At 46.1% G+C, this 14,633-nt stretch overlaps 1 protein-coding gene across 2 annotated transcripts in view; it reads left to right on the top strand.

Moving 5' to 3' along the window:
• LOC138260993 (scavenger receptor cysteine-rich type 1 protein M160-like) overlaps positions 1 to 13,832 on the top strand; it is a 179,749-nt gene extending 165,917 nt beyond the window's left edge. For both annotated transcript variants that reach the window (XM_069209573.1, XM_069209572.1), the window contains 2 exons: positions 11,480 to 11,605; positions 12,365 to 13,832. In XM_069209573.1, coding sequence (XP_069065674.1) covers positions 11,480 to 11,605; positions 12,365 to 12,483 — 245 coding nt within the window. In that variant the 3' untranslated portion in view covers positions 12,484 to 13,832. The remainder of the gene's footprint in view (positions 1 to 11,479; positions 11,606 to 12,364) is intronic.
• Positions 13,833 to 14,633: the final 801 nt, after the last annotated feature.

The raw sequence follows: 14,633 nt of genomic DNA, 5'->3' as shown, positions 1-14,633 counted from the left end.
TCATGTGAATATATGAAAGATTCAATACTCGAGAACATTCTCAGCTTCTCCTTTGTTTGTTGGAGCTTTCGCTTCCATCATGTCATTGTCTAGCTTGTCTGTCACCCGGTGCAACCAGAACTTAGGAAACAATTTGCATGCATTGGTGCAAGGTCACAGTTCTCTAAAGGCCAGCTGCTCCCTAAATCTCGATAAGAGGATGCCTTATTTTTGGTTGTCTCCATTCTGAGTGGTTCCCGAGGTGTAGGATCTCTGTAAAATCCACTCAGGGCTCTACATGAAAGAATACCCTAAGATTGTTAGTTGGCAATCTCACTCTGACTACACTACCTCTATGGCATTGTTAGAAATGAGGTCTAGTCCCTGTCCAAGTAGGGACCCTCACTCTAGTCAGGTTAAGGGTTATACCCAGCTCAGATAAGCCCTGCTCAGCCCCTTGGTAGCTTGGCACAAGCAGTCAGGCTTATATCAGAAGCAATGTGTAAAGCATTTGCACATAACACACAGTAACACAGTGAAAACATTACAAAAGGACACCACACCTGTTTTAGAAAAATAGCCAATATTTATCTATATAAAACAAGACCAAATACAATAAAAATCCAACATACAGTAATAAATATATGAATTCTGCAAGATTTACTAAAAAATACAGTTCCTTGAAGTCGATAGCTCCACCTGGGGCTATCACGGCGTTGTGATCAACAAAAACAACAGTTGAGGCCAGCCGCGGCGTGGCGGGCCAGCTACGGTGTCGGCAAGACTCGCAAACAGTACCTTTGGAATTGCAGGGCATTGTGATCCTTGAGGTGAGCTCCGGAGAGCGGTGTTGCTGGCGTTGCAGTGTCGGTTCCAAAGTCGGTGCGGCAGTCGTCGTGCCGTTGAATCACATGCATTGCGGATCGAACTCCGGGCTGATGAAGTCAGGGCCTCTGACATGGATGGCGTCGGGGCTGCAGTGCGAAGTAGGACGATGCGATGTGCAGTGCCCACAGATCACGGTGCAGGCAGCGGCTTGTGATGGTGTCAATCCGGGTCGCTGAGACCAGGGCTGCAGTGTGAAGAGGATGAGGTGCAACGTGCAGTGACACCAGGTCACGGTGCAGGCAGTGTCATCGTCATTGGTGAAGTGCTGTGATCAGTAGGCCCAAGCCGGCGGTGCGGGACGGGACGGTGCTTTGTGACCCTCACGAGCCGTGTCCATAGGCCAGGGCAGGGATGCATGGTGACGACACTGGAGTGGATGGTGCTGGCGTGGGTGGCCCAGGGCTGCGGTGCGGGACGGTGCTTCGTGATCCTCACAAGCGGTGTCCACAGGCCACGGTGCAGGTAGCGGCGCCGGTGTCAGTAGGAGCGGCATCATCGAGGATGCCCAGGTTGCAGTGTGAGCAGGCGCTGCAAGAGTGTGGGGCCCACAGAACGCGGTGCGAGCAGCGGCTTGGTGAAGTCGTCCAATGACGGTGTCGGTGAGACCAGGGTCACGGCGCGAAGCGGGGCAGTGCAGCTCTGTGTGGTGTCGGCAGGTCAAGGTGCAAGCCAGCAGCATCGTTAGCGGCGTCACAGCTGTTTCTCCTCTTGAACAGCACAAAACACACAGTTCCCAGTGCTGCAAGTTGAGGAAAATGAAGTCTTTGGTGTCCCTGAGACTTCCAATAGGAGGCAAGTGGTACTCCAAGCCCCTGGAGAGTTTTCTCAAGCAGGATACACAGCAAGGTTCACCCTTTACACTCTTTTGAGGCAGAATCAGCAACTGCAGGCCAGTTCAGCAAAGCAACATAGGAAAGGGACAGTACTCCTCCCCCAGATCTTCAGCTTTTCTCCTTGGCAGAAGTTCCTCTTGATTCCAGAAAGATTCTAAAAGTCTGGGGCTTTGGGTCCAATCCTTATACCCCTTTCTGCCTTTGAAGTTGGCAAATTTCAAAGCAAAGTCTCAAGTGTTTGTAAGATTCTTTCTTGTTCAGGCCAGGCACCAGACACACACGAGGGGGTTGGAGACTTTCAGGTGTGAGTGACCACTCCTCCCTCCACTCTAGCTCAGATGGCTCATCAGGATATGCAGGCTACACCCCAGCTCCCTTTGTGTCACTGTCTAGAGGAGAGGTGTAAAAAGCCCAACTGTCAAACTGACCAAGACAGGGAATCCAAAAACAGGCAAAGTCACAGAATGGTTTAAGCAAAAAAATGCCTACTTTCTAAAAGTGGCATTTTCAAACTCACAATCCAAAAATCAACTTCACAAAAAAATGTATTTTTAAATTGTGAGTTGAGAGACCCTAACTTCCATATTTATATCTGCCCTCAGAGGGAATCTCGCTTTAAAGTGATTTAAAGGGAGCCCCCATGTTAACATATGAGATAGCTAGGCCTTGCAACAGTTAAACCTGGAATTTGGCGGTATTTCACAGTTAGGACGCGTAAAACACACCAGTACATGTCCTACCATTAATACACTGCACCTTGCCCATGGGGCTACCTAGGGCTTACCTTAGGGGTACCTTACATGTACAAAAAGGGAAGGTTTGGGCCTGGCAAGTGGGTACACTTGCCAGGTCGAATTAGCAGTTTAAAACTGCACACACACACACTGCATTCGCAGGTCTGAGCCACGTTCACAGTGCTACTAATGTGGGTGGCACAAACAGTGCTGCAGGCCCACTAGTAGCATTTGATTGACAGGCCCTAGGCACCTCTAGTGCACTTTACTAGGGACTTACTAGTAAATCAAATATGCCAATCATGGATGAAACCATCAACAGTACAATGTACACAGGGAGCACTTGCACCTTAGCACTGATCAGCAGTGGTAAAGTACACAGAGACAATAAACCATCAAAAACAGAGTCCACTACACCATAAAAACAGGAGGTCCGAAGGCAAAAAGAGAGAGGAGACATGCCAAAAGCTGCCAGGTCTAACAGGTATCTAGTAGAAGTGTCTTATTGTACATACCTGAACCCTTCAAAGTATTTAATCTGATTGTCCCACCTGTCCTGTTGTGGTTCCTTGCTGGGTGACAGACTGGATTCCTTGCTGGGTGACTTGTCCTGTTGTGGGTCTCTGCTCGGCGACAGACTGGATTTCTTGCTGGGTGACCTGTCTCGTTGTGGTTCCTTGCTGGGTGAAGAGACTGGATTTCTTTCTGGGTGACTTGTCTCGTTGTGGTTCCTTGCTGGGTGAAGAGACTGGATTCCTTGCTGGGTGACCTGTCCTGTTGTGGTTTCTTGCTAGGTGAAGAGACTGGATTTCTTGCTGGGTGACCTGTCCTGTTGTGGTTCCTTGCTGGGTGAAGAGACTGGATTTCTTGCTGGGTGACCTGTCCTGTTGTGGTTCCTTGCTGGGTGAAGAGACTGGAGTCCTTGCTGGGTGACCTGTCCTGTTGTGGTTCCTTGCTGGGTGAAGAGACTGGATTCCTTGCTGGGTGACCTGTCCTGTTGTGGTTTCTTGCTAGGTGAAGAGACTGGATTCCTTGCTGGGTGACCTGTCCTGTTGTGGTTCCTTGCTGGGTGAAGAGACTGGAGTCCTTGCTGGGTGACCTGTCCTGTTGTGGTTCCTTGCTGGGTGAAGAGACTGGATTCCTTGCTGGGTGACCTGTCCTGTTGTGGTTTCTTGCTAGGTGAAGAGACTGGATTCCTTGCTGGGTGACCTGTCCTGTTGTGGTTCCTTGCTGGGTGAAGAGACTGGAGTCCTTGCTGGGTGACCTGTCCTGTTGTGGTTCCTTGCTGGGTGAAGAGACTGGATTCCTTGCTGGGTGACTTGTCCTGTTGTGGGTCTCTGCTCGGTGACAGACTGGATTCCTTGCTGTGACTTGCCCTGTTGTGGTTCCTTGCTGGGTGAAGAGACTGGATTCCTTGCTGGGTGACCTGTCTCGCTGTGGTTCCTTGCTGGGTGACCTGTCTCGGTGTGGTTCCTTGCTGGGTGACAGACTGGATTCCTTGCTGGGTGACTTGTCCTGTTGTGGTTCCTTGCTGGGTGAAGAGACTGGATTTCTTGCTGGGTGACTTGTCTCGTTGTGGTTCCTTGTTGGGTGACCTATCTCACTGTGGTTCCTTGCTGGGTGAAGAGACTGGATTCCTTGCTGGGTGACCTGTCTCGCTGTGGTTCCTTGCTGGGTGACAGACTGGATTCCTTGCTGGTGACTTGCCCTGTTGTGGTTCCTTGCTGGGTGAAGAGACTGGAGTCCTTGCTGGGTGACCTGTCCTGTTGTGGTTCCTTGCTGGGTGACCTGTCCTGTTGTGGTTCCTTGCTGGGTGACCTGTCTCGCTGTGGTTCCTTGCTGGGTGACAGACTGGATTCCTTGCTGGTGACTTGCCCTGTTGTGGTTCCTTGCTGGGTGAAGAGACTGGAGTCCTTGCTGGGTGACCTGTCCTGTTGTGGTTCCTTGCTGGGTGAAGAGACTGGATTCCTTGCTGGGTGACCTGTCTCGGTGTGGTTCGTTGCTGGGTGAAGAGACTGGATTCCTTGCTGGGTGACCTGTCTCGCTGTGGTTCCTTGCTGGGTGAAGAGACTGGATTCCTTGCTGGGTGACCTGTCTCGGTGTGGTTCCTTGCTGGGTGACCTGTCTCGCTGTGGTTCCTTGCTGGGTGACCTGTCTAGCTGTGGTTCCTTGCTGGGTGACCTGTCTCGCTGTGGTTCCTTGCTGGGTGACCTGTCTCGGTGTGGTTCCTTGCTGGGTGACCTGTCTCGGTGTGGTTCCTTGCTGGGTGACAGACTGGATTCCTTGCTGGTGACTTGCCCTGTTGTGGTTCCTTGCTGGGTGAAGAGACTGGATTCCTTGCTGGGTGACCTGTCTCGCTGTGGTTCCTTGCTGGGTGACCTGTCTCGGTGTGGTTCCTTGCTGGGTGACCTGTCTCGGTGTGGTTCCTTGCTGGGTGAAGAGACTGGATTCCTTGCTGGGTGACTTGTCCTGTTGTGGTTCCTTGCTGGGTGAAGAGACTGGATTCCTTGCTGGTGACTTGCCCTGTTGTGGTTCCTTGCTGGGTGAAGAGACTGGATTCCTTGCTGGGTGACCTGTCTCGCTGTGGTTCCTTGCTGGGTGACAGACTGGATTCCTTGCTGGTGACTTGCCCTGTTGTGGTTCCTTGCTGGGTGAAGAGACTGGATTCCTTGCTGGGTGACCTGTCTCGCTGTGGTTCCTTGCTGGGTGACAGACTGGATTCCTTGCTGGTGACTTGTCCTGTTGTGGTTCCTTGCTGGGTGAAGAGACTGGATTCCCTGCTTGGTGACCTGTCCTGTTGTGGTTCCTTGTTGGGTGACGGACTATACACTGCTTCTCTCAATCAGCTCAGTATAAAATAAACTCCCTTTTCCAATAAGAATACAGTACATCTGCACTACACGTCATTGGGGTTGGTTCTTGATGTCCCACGATGGGACAAACAATGTTCTTTGACCACAGGCATGTCCTTATCAAAGCTGATATGTTCCTGCGGGATCACCCCAAATCCGCAGGGGTAGGATTTCTTCCTAGTGCAAGGACTCTGTCAATGCACCGATACAAATTAGAAGTCTGTTTGGTCTGCAACCAGTACAGAACCCACTGAGCAATACTGCGCAGAAAGTGTTTCTTTTAACACTCAGTCCCACAACATTAGTTCAGGACACAGCAGAACACCGAACCGTCTTTTGTGATTGAATGGCATGCTTGAAATAACACTAAGAAACAGAGGAGGGGCTTTTTAAAAGTTTATTTTAAATTCCTAGTATAGTGCATAACACATCAACGTTAACCACACGTAAGGGAAAAGAAATGTAGTGATGCATGTTATGATCAGTGAAAAGAGCAAGAACATGTTTAGTATGATTAACAAGTTCCTTGCATCTCAGCACCCTAATCTACTTCTAGGTGCTATACTAAATAACAGCAGAAGCAATAAACTGCAAGCCTGTATTTGGAGATACTTGAGATGGATCACACAACGCCCTTGTTTTCATTAGAAATCTAGCAACTCAACCAATCTTTCACATATTTCTCTGGGAAATGACAATCAGTGCAAGGCTGAGGTCACTTCCGTGCTCCGCTTCCGGCAGGGCTGCCGACTTGGGTTGGCTGACGCTGCAAAGGTGAAGTTCCTCTAACATATGGTCAGATACCTGGGTTTTTATAATACCTGATCGCCGATCTTATCTTTAAATTAATAAAACATAACTGCACTTGTATCAACAAGGCAAAATAATCATGGAGGTAAATGTGTCATCCTGATTCATATAAGGCTTATATGCTCCTATAACTAAAACATTAAAAGCATGTCAACCGATACAGTAAGTGTCCATGACTGAAACCAATACGTCCACCTAGATAGTAAGCAGAATGATGCCAGCATCCTGGCACATCTCTAAGACCTTCACACTTTCTAGAATGAGACGAGAGACTCTGAAAGCAGACACCGGCACAAACAGAGGCGGCATCAATGAAACTGGCCACAGTGTTCACGACAAAGCCTTGAGGTGATACCATCTAGGTGGGTGTGTAGGACCAAGTCCCCCTCTGCACTTTGGAAATGCTTTGCATGAGCAGCCCCCCAGAATGCTCTCCTTGGGGTGGGACACTTGCAGGGGCATGCTGTAGAACAGTTTCACGTTTAATGTTTGATTCAGCTCTCGTTAGAAATCTTGATATGTTTCTGTGCACAGTCTTACCATGCCTTCAGTGCTAAGTCAGTGAAAGGCGTACTTTCAGTGACTGAATATCAGCTCTTAGGTCTATCAACCGCAGAGGTGTTGTTGTGTGTTTCGATAAACACTTTGATGCGTGACAAATGTTTTTCTGAATGCTTGTTGATAGCTCATTTTGTAGATGTGATTTCATTGTATTTTTAATTGAATTGGAAAATAACTACATTCAGTTAAAGAAACCTCTAGAAATGCATGTTTGAAAAATGATTTTTTTTTATTAAATGGTTTCCCTTTGCAAAAGTGATCCTGCACTTGGTTGGCTATATTCAGAGTTGATGCTTACAAGGCATATTCAACTGATGCATAGTCAATGTTGGCGCATGGAGGAGCTCCTTCTAGTCTCTATATGAGGTCAGATATTGAGGCGAAATCAGACCATAGTTTAAAGGATGGGCTTTGAGAAGGTCTGCCGAGTCTCCTCTTGCTTGGTCAAGCAAAGATCAACTTCTCTCAGCCCAAGTAGCCATTCTGCCTCCGTCCAGAGGTGAAAGGCGCTATATTTCTCCTGCAGAGGGTCCCAGGAAAAAGGATCAAACACAAAGAGTAAAAAGCCTCTTTGAAATCTTGAATGAAGATGAATATTAAGACTGAGGTTATTAGCAAAGTCCCAAACTCTCATTGACATCACAGAAGACGAAAAAGCCATGCAAGAGTATCGAGAAGTAGATCCAGTAGAAGTTCCAATTGGTAGAAACAAAAACATTCAGGGACAAAATAATAGCACGAACGTGTACAATGCTACAAAAAATTACTTAACAAATACTTTGCTTCTCATCCGTCACTTGGAAAGCTTTTCATATATGATTCAAACAGCAACCCACATACAGTAAAATCATTTAATTGGACCTGCCTTGGGACCTCAGATCGCCTTCTGTGGAGAGGCCACTTTTTTGGACAGATTACAACGCTTTCCCTGACCCTTCACTGAAAGTCATAGCGTCCATTTGGCACAAGAAAAAGCCCAAGTTTGACATCCTCTGCTCAATGCTAAATTCCGCAGTTGAAGCACAACCGTTTATGTCTGATGTTCACAGCACTCTGGGTATGTTTGCGAGTGCGGAGAAGCCAGTGTGGCGTAGGCGTAACTGTTGCTTATCTATGCACCAAGTGCAGCATCCAACAACATATTTTGTGAGGAGCATTCTGTCTCCTACAGACATATCAACTCTAGCTAGCTCTCAGTACGGCTCTTGGCACTGGCTCAGTTCTCTGCATAGAGATGACATTACGCACCCCTTCTTTAGCTCTCCTTTGCAGTTCAATGAAATAGCAATCTAGAAGAAGAATCTTATCCAGACAATCTTGAAACTTATAGTTTGACTGCTCCTTTACCATCATAGGAGGAAGGTTCAAATGGAAACTAATGATGAGGATCACAAACATGTGGCTTCAATCTGACATGAGTGAAAGACAGGTGGACCCTCTCCATCAGCACATGCTGCCCACCACTTGCTGGACTGAGGTGTTCTGGGCCATCTGCAAAGTTGGACTACTCGTGCTGCAGTTACCGGCCTTTCCCATCCTGGAGAGTGCTGGTGGAGGCAAGCAGGTATGTGCGGACTGGCTTGATATCGGCGCTACACTGAGAAGTCATTCCCCTGCATGAATTCTCCTGTCAGCCACATTGTGCCAGGCTGTAAACGCTATTCTACGAATAATTCCTGTGGTAGTCTTAGAAATCATGCAAAAGCTGAAACTGGCTAAGTTCATTGTGCAACCAGCAGTGACCCGTCAAGACCCTTCAGTAATGGACTCACTTGCCATCAGTCTAAATAAGCTTGACAGAATGCTGGAAAGCATAGGGACAATCAGAAACTCTCCACAAAACTGGCTTGTTGGTAAATAACCAAAAGAGGTTGGTTGAAAGAATCATCCAGACAGACACGGTATTCTAAGAATTACAATCTCAGACCTACAACCACAGATCTACTAACTAATAGAGTACCTTTCCTTGGGGGGCAGAAAATTGGATAAAGAGTTTTGTAGCTGGCCACAAAGTCTCCCAATTTGTATTTACAGAGAGAGTCAACCATAATCCGGCCCACTGACCATCAAGACTGTCAACTAACTGCTACACGTCAAGGATCGCAATGAGATACAACGTAATGCATGACAAGCACAATGTCTTGAAATGGACAGCCACCAGAACCAACTCCTCTTCCCAGATTATACACTGGCCAACCAGCACATATGGGTGTAAAGAGGAAACTCAAGAGGATGGGTTTACAATGTTCAGATCTGTTATCAGCCAAGCTAAAGATCCTGTAGGGGCAGAACGCAGTGAGTCAGGATAACGAGAGGATAGGCTATGAGCTAATATACTATTCGAAGAAGGAAGGTAAGTCATAGTGAAACCGTACAGCACAAAGACTGATCGCCATCTAGCTTGATGATTGTTCTTGCACCACAGATTTTGCCAATACTTCAAATTCTGATGATCAGTTCAGATTTCAAGTGGTTCTAAAGTGCCATCCAAAGAGGTTTCCATTTGGTACAAGCCATCTACACGGCTAAATGTTCGCTTTCAAAAAGTGAATAATTCTGTTCAGACTCTGATAAAAATGTGGTAGATCAGAGTCAAGATGTTCTTGTCCTTCATCATCCTGCTCCTCTAACAAAACTGCATCAACTGCTCTTTCGGAGGGCTCTGTGTCTACTATCAACTTCTTTGCAGTATCGGGATAACATAACACTGGTGCCTGAGCAAAGAAAGTTGAAAACATAGGTGATATTGCTCTTCTATACGCAGCTGATAGACCCACCTCGAGGTTATTTTGAGCGCAGAGACAATAGTGTTATTAGGCAGCATGGACACTCAACCACACATGATATCGGCACCTAGGAGTGCAAGGAGTGCTCTTTCTATATAGACAGCTCTCAGTATGGGGGCAATTTTCGGCACTCTACCTGAGACTAAGTTCAAAAGACCTCTATCTACCTTCCAACCAGTCACTGCCTCAAACACAGAAAATATACTAATACAATTAGGTCCTCATTATGAGTTTGATGGATGGGAAAGCCCGTCCATCGAGCTCCCGACAGGGTGGCCGCCGCTTTAGTGGTGACAACCCGGCCAGACCTATTAGGAGTTTCCCGCTAGGCCAGCAGGCGGAAACCTTGGTTTTCCTCCACAAAACAAAGGGTTTTACATTACCCTCCAACTCTAAATCAGGCCCTTAAACACTACTCTGCTTCCTAATGACATTGAGAAACAAAACATTAACATGCTTCCCTACATGTTCTGAAACCTTTTATTACATTGACATGTATCCTATAACATGATATCCGGAAGGTAGAACAGCTGGGAACTAATATTACAGGGAAGTAACCTGTCTTTTCCAGGTCTTATACTCCTTTCTTTGCCAATAATCTATCTCAATACTTTGCTACATTGAGGTAAACAAAAATGATAATTCCAAGATTTCTGTACTATTCAGTGGCCTTAATAACCTCCAATCATTCAGTTTAGGTTTCCAGGTATCCATTATTGAACTGGTCATGGTGGGATAGTGGTGGCTTCTCATAAATAAATATTTAGTTTATAATGGACACATAGCCACCCACTGCTCGAAGAGCTGGTTCCTGCCATCTGTAGTGCAGGCAGAGATTTCTGACCGGTGGGAGGCTGGGCAGGCTGCACAGGTACACAGGATGGACAGACCACAGGTGATTTTGACACATGGTTGCAGAGCTCTGCCCTCAGTCTTAGCCCAGGTAGTCTGTGATGTATGGGCTCAACCCTGCCTGTCCCAGATGGCCTCAAGCAGTGTGGATTGGAAATGCGTTGCTGTGTCGGTATGGTTTTGGCTGTCTTCATTCATACTTCACTCTCATACGTGTGCAAATTAAGACATGGCAGGCAGCAGGCTCGCTCTGTCATGCTTCTGTTTTCTGATGAACATGATGCAGTCTCTGGTGTAATATCCATAGGAAGACATAGTGATACTGTTGGATCCATTAAGTGCACACCCGACACACTCTAAACTACTGAGATTGCCCCAAAAAAAAGGTGCTGGTCCAGCCTTCTTGAAATGAGCGCAACCCTACTAAAAAATGAGGGCGCTGTCTCAATAAAAGAGTAACAGTTCTGTAGTCATACATTGGTACTATCCCAATCAATGCATGGAAGCCCCGTTGAAAAGTTAAGGACTATTAAACTGAAAGTATGTTAGCTCTGTCAAGTAAGGCTGTACATTTGTAGTTAAAGGTATAGTTATTCTTATGAGAAAGCCTCATAGAACCGTACTCAGATTGTGAAAGTCCCTCTGAGAATAGCTTACACTGTTCCTTTAAAAGCATGGTAGCTATAGTGAAATGTGATTTTACTGTCCCTTTAAAATTGTAACAGACAATTAGAGGAATTATGTTGTTGTTCCTTAAGTAGCATTGTAGTCATGTTGTGGCACTCTTCCTTTAAAAGTGTAGCAGCCATTTTGAGAATTGATGGTAGTTTCTTTAAAAGTATAGCAGCCATTTCGAGAATTGATGGTAGTTTCTTTAAAAGTGTAGCAGCCATTTTGAGAATTGATGGTAGTTTTTTTAAAAGTATAGCAGCCATTTTGAGAATTGATGGTAGTTTCTTTAAAAGTGTAGCAGCCATTTTGAGAATTGATGGTAGTTTCTTTAAAAGTTTAGCAGCCATTTTGAGAATTGATAGTAGTTTCTTCAAATGTGTAGCAGCCATTTTGAGAATTGATGGTATGTCAACTTCCAAGTAGCCTTGCTAGGGTTATTGGTGGTACATGAAAGAGGAGGGTCCGTGTACCGTAGACTCATTTTGACTCCAGCCTTGGTGTGTGTCCTGCAGGTGGAGATGCGAACCCCGTCAACCAGATGGATTCCCAGAAAAATATGGAAGGCGCGGCTGACAGTGACATTGAAGACGAACGTTATGATGATGCTGAACTGGTGATCCCTCTCAGCAGGCTGCCAGGTATAATTTAGCAGAAGTTGCTCCTGAGGAAAGGCCTCTAGGAGCATAAAAGGAGAGACCTCCCATGAGATAGCCACTGCTACTTTGAGACTTGACAGGTCCCGCCAGCTTTACAAGTCGGTGTTCTCACCCTCAAGGCTTCAACACAGCAACTGTGTGAATAACTCACTTCAGAAGCATATTGTAGCCAAGTTACAACAAAATTACCTACGGTTTCGCACAGTTACCTATTTAAGTATCAGGTGCTGGCCCTTTAGTTCAAGTTTAACAATACATAACAAGCATTGGCAAAGACAATAGGTCTCGCTTATGCGAGAGCTACTGGCTTTGGCAATGTGTTTTACTCATATTGTACAACCTGTGTGGCTGCTGTTCAGGATGACTAAAAGTTAGTGGTGTCGAGTGGGGTGAGGTAGATTGGAGTAGGGTATATTGGGGTAGAGTGGAATGGGGTAGTTCGGAGTAGAGTGGATTGGGGTAGAACGGGGTAGATGCTAATGGGGTAGATTGGGATAGAGTGGGGTGGACCTGAGTGGGGTAGTACTGGGGTAGACTGTAGATTGGAGTGGAGTAGATTGGATTGAGGGAATGGGGTGAGGGAGTGGGGTAGTTTACCAAAGCTAAGTAAGTTCTTTATGCAATGAGGCTGTAATCTCTGAAGCTAAGAGCCAATGCCCTTTCTTTGATCTCTTCACCACTTCTTTTTCACTGCTTTCACTCTCTGCTTCTTTACCTTTGCCTCTCCGTGTTCTCATGCAGGACAACAAGATGCCTCTGGAGACAGATTGGACCCAGGGCCCCTACCCATGCCTGAAATGAAAAAACCTGCAACAAATGAGGGGCCCAACGAATTTGAGGTGATACAGCTGGAGCCATAAGGAAGAAAAGAAAAACAATCTCTACATCCCCAAGTGAACATTGCGTGTGGACTCAGTGGCTTAACAAAACTTGAGGGGGCCCCCCTGCAAAGTATCTTGAGGGGGTCCGCTCCCCCCTAGACTCAGGCAGGGGTCTGCCGCCCATGCACAGCCCCCTGGAGCTTTCCCTCCTCCTCCTCCCCGCACCGCAGGGGATGTGGGGGGCCTTTGTTACGCCACTGGGTGAACTGTAAGGCCAACTTTTGTTCCGGTGTCAGGCTCCCAAGCGCTCCTGTACCTCTAGCTCTGGTCTCTTTGTGATTATCAGTCCTAGCAGGGAGGGGACCTGCTTCAGCTTCGACCAACACCTCCATGCGGGGCCATAGAGTTGTGGCTCTCCTGGATATGCTTTGCAATTTATTTTAGATTTTTTGAGAATTAGGCTTATTGTGAAGTGCTATTTTAAGGGTCCTGGGGGTCTGAGTTGTTTATATAGTTTTTCATCTAGCAGTCACCAGTTATAATACATCTCGAAAGTGTAGCTGTCTAATGCCATTATCATCTGTACATGGCCCCATAATTAAGGTGCAGGATTAAGTAATTAGTTGGCACTAGTTGCGAGTGACCCTAAAGAGAAGATGACTTGATTGGGCTGGAAGTTTTCTCATCATCATACGTAGCATGAGCATGGTCATCTCTTCCTCAGCACAGAAGGTAGCTTTGCATTCATATATTTATGCAGGAAATGCAAAAAGTTTTAGAGATATTCTTTTAAAGGTTACACAGAGGTCCCCATTACAGATATTTTGCAAAACATTGTATGAAACAAACAATACAATTTTAAATCGCTTTTGACTCTTTAAATCGGAGAAAGTCGGGTAAGATGTGGATAAAACTTTTGGGAGAAGTCACAAAGCTTGCATGACATTGAACAATAAGCTTAAAAGATATAAAAGAAAAATGATTGAAGGCCACAAATCGTACACCACCATACAATATGTTAGAAGATAATACATGTGTTAATGTTGTGGCAGTTAAAAGTGATAAAACTGGATCATCTAAAGAAATTTAAGGAAATGTGGTGTGGATGAGATCTATAAAGAATGCCGACTGCAAAGAATCAACACATTTTAACATAGTAAATTGAAATTGCCAGTATTTCATGAACATTATTAGATGCATGAAAGGCTTCCCTTGAGGTCTATCAACTCATAACATACTTTCATAAAACCCAATTAGCACATGACAATCCCTGTCAATATCAGTCATAAAAGACCCCATAAATGCCACCAGAGCAACAATGTCCCATGAAATATTCCTTAAATGGCTCAACAAGGCATTACAATTTACACAGAAAGTGAGTGAAATGGGATTAGTAAAGGTACAGGGATATGTCCTCTAGATAAACTGAACACATGTGGTAGCCCAGAGGTCCAGCTTCAATGTCTGTGTGTTGGGTACAGTTTTAATTGCTTTTGATTCATTTGCCTTTTCACCATGTTTTAATATTTAAGGACTGCCTGGCTCAGCTGCATAGTTCCTAGTCTTGGGGTGTGCAGGGATGTCTTCAGACTGTCTGCCTCCAGCTCCCCTTGAAATGTAATATACAAGAAGGAAGCCCTTCTGAGACGTGGTCCACTCCCACTTCTTCACTTCTAGGCAGCATGGGGATGAGTTACTACTGCCCTCTTTGTCATGTAAAATAGGTCTGGGCCTTAATCTGTGTGATTACCGGATTACTGTCCGTACACTCTTGACGACCAAGAAGACATCTTCAACACCAACATATCTTAGTGTTGGATGTATCAGAGTTATTCCATCACAACTATAAGGAGAGGAAGCTACATCTGGCCCTCAAATTGGACCCAAAATAATTCATCGCTACTGAGATTTGCATCTGAGCTAACCCATCAACAATTTATAGACAGATTGCTCACTGGGAACTCAACTGAACTCAAAACAACCCACTGTTACTGGATCTGATGTCCCTCCTGCCAGTTTGGGACATTGGGCTCCCACCTTAATGATGGTTGAAGATCTATGTGGACCTCTACAGGATTAAAACAGTGGCCCAGTAACTGATCCCTTTGCTCATTTAGATGATGCTATGTAGATTGGATCTGCATCCTGGCATGGAGGACCACTCCAGTGTGCTAAGCCAGAAAACCCAG

The sequence above is a fragment of the Pleurodeles waltl genome, chromosome 10 (assembly GCF_031143425.1).
Source record: "Pleurodeles waltl isolate 20211129_DDA chromosome 10, aPleWal1.hap1.20221129, whole genome shotgun sequence".
NCBI classification, from domain to species: domain Eukaryota; kingdom Metazoa; phylum Chordata; class Amphibia; order Caudata; family Salamandridae; genus Pleurodeles; species Pleurodeles waltl.
This window is presented reverse-complemented; position numbering and strand designations above follow the sequence as displayed.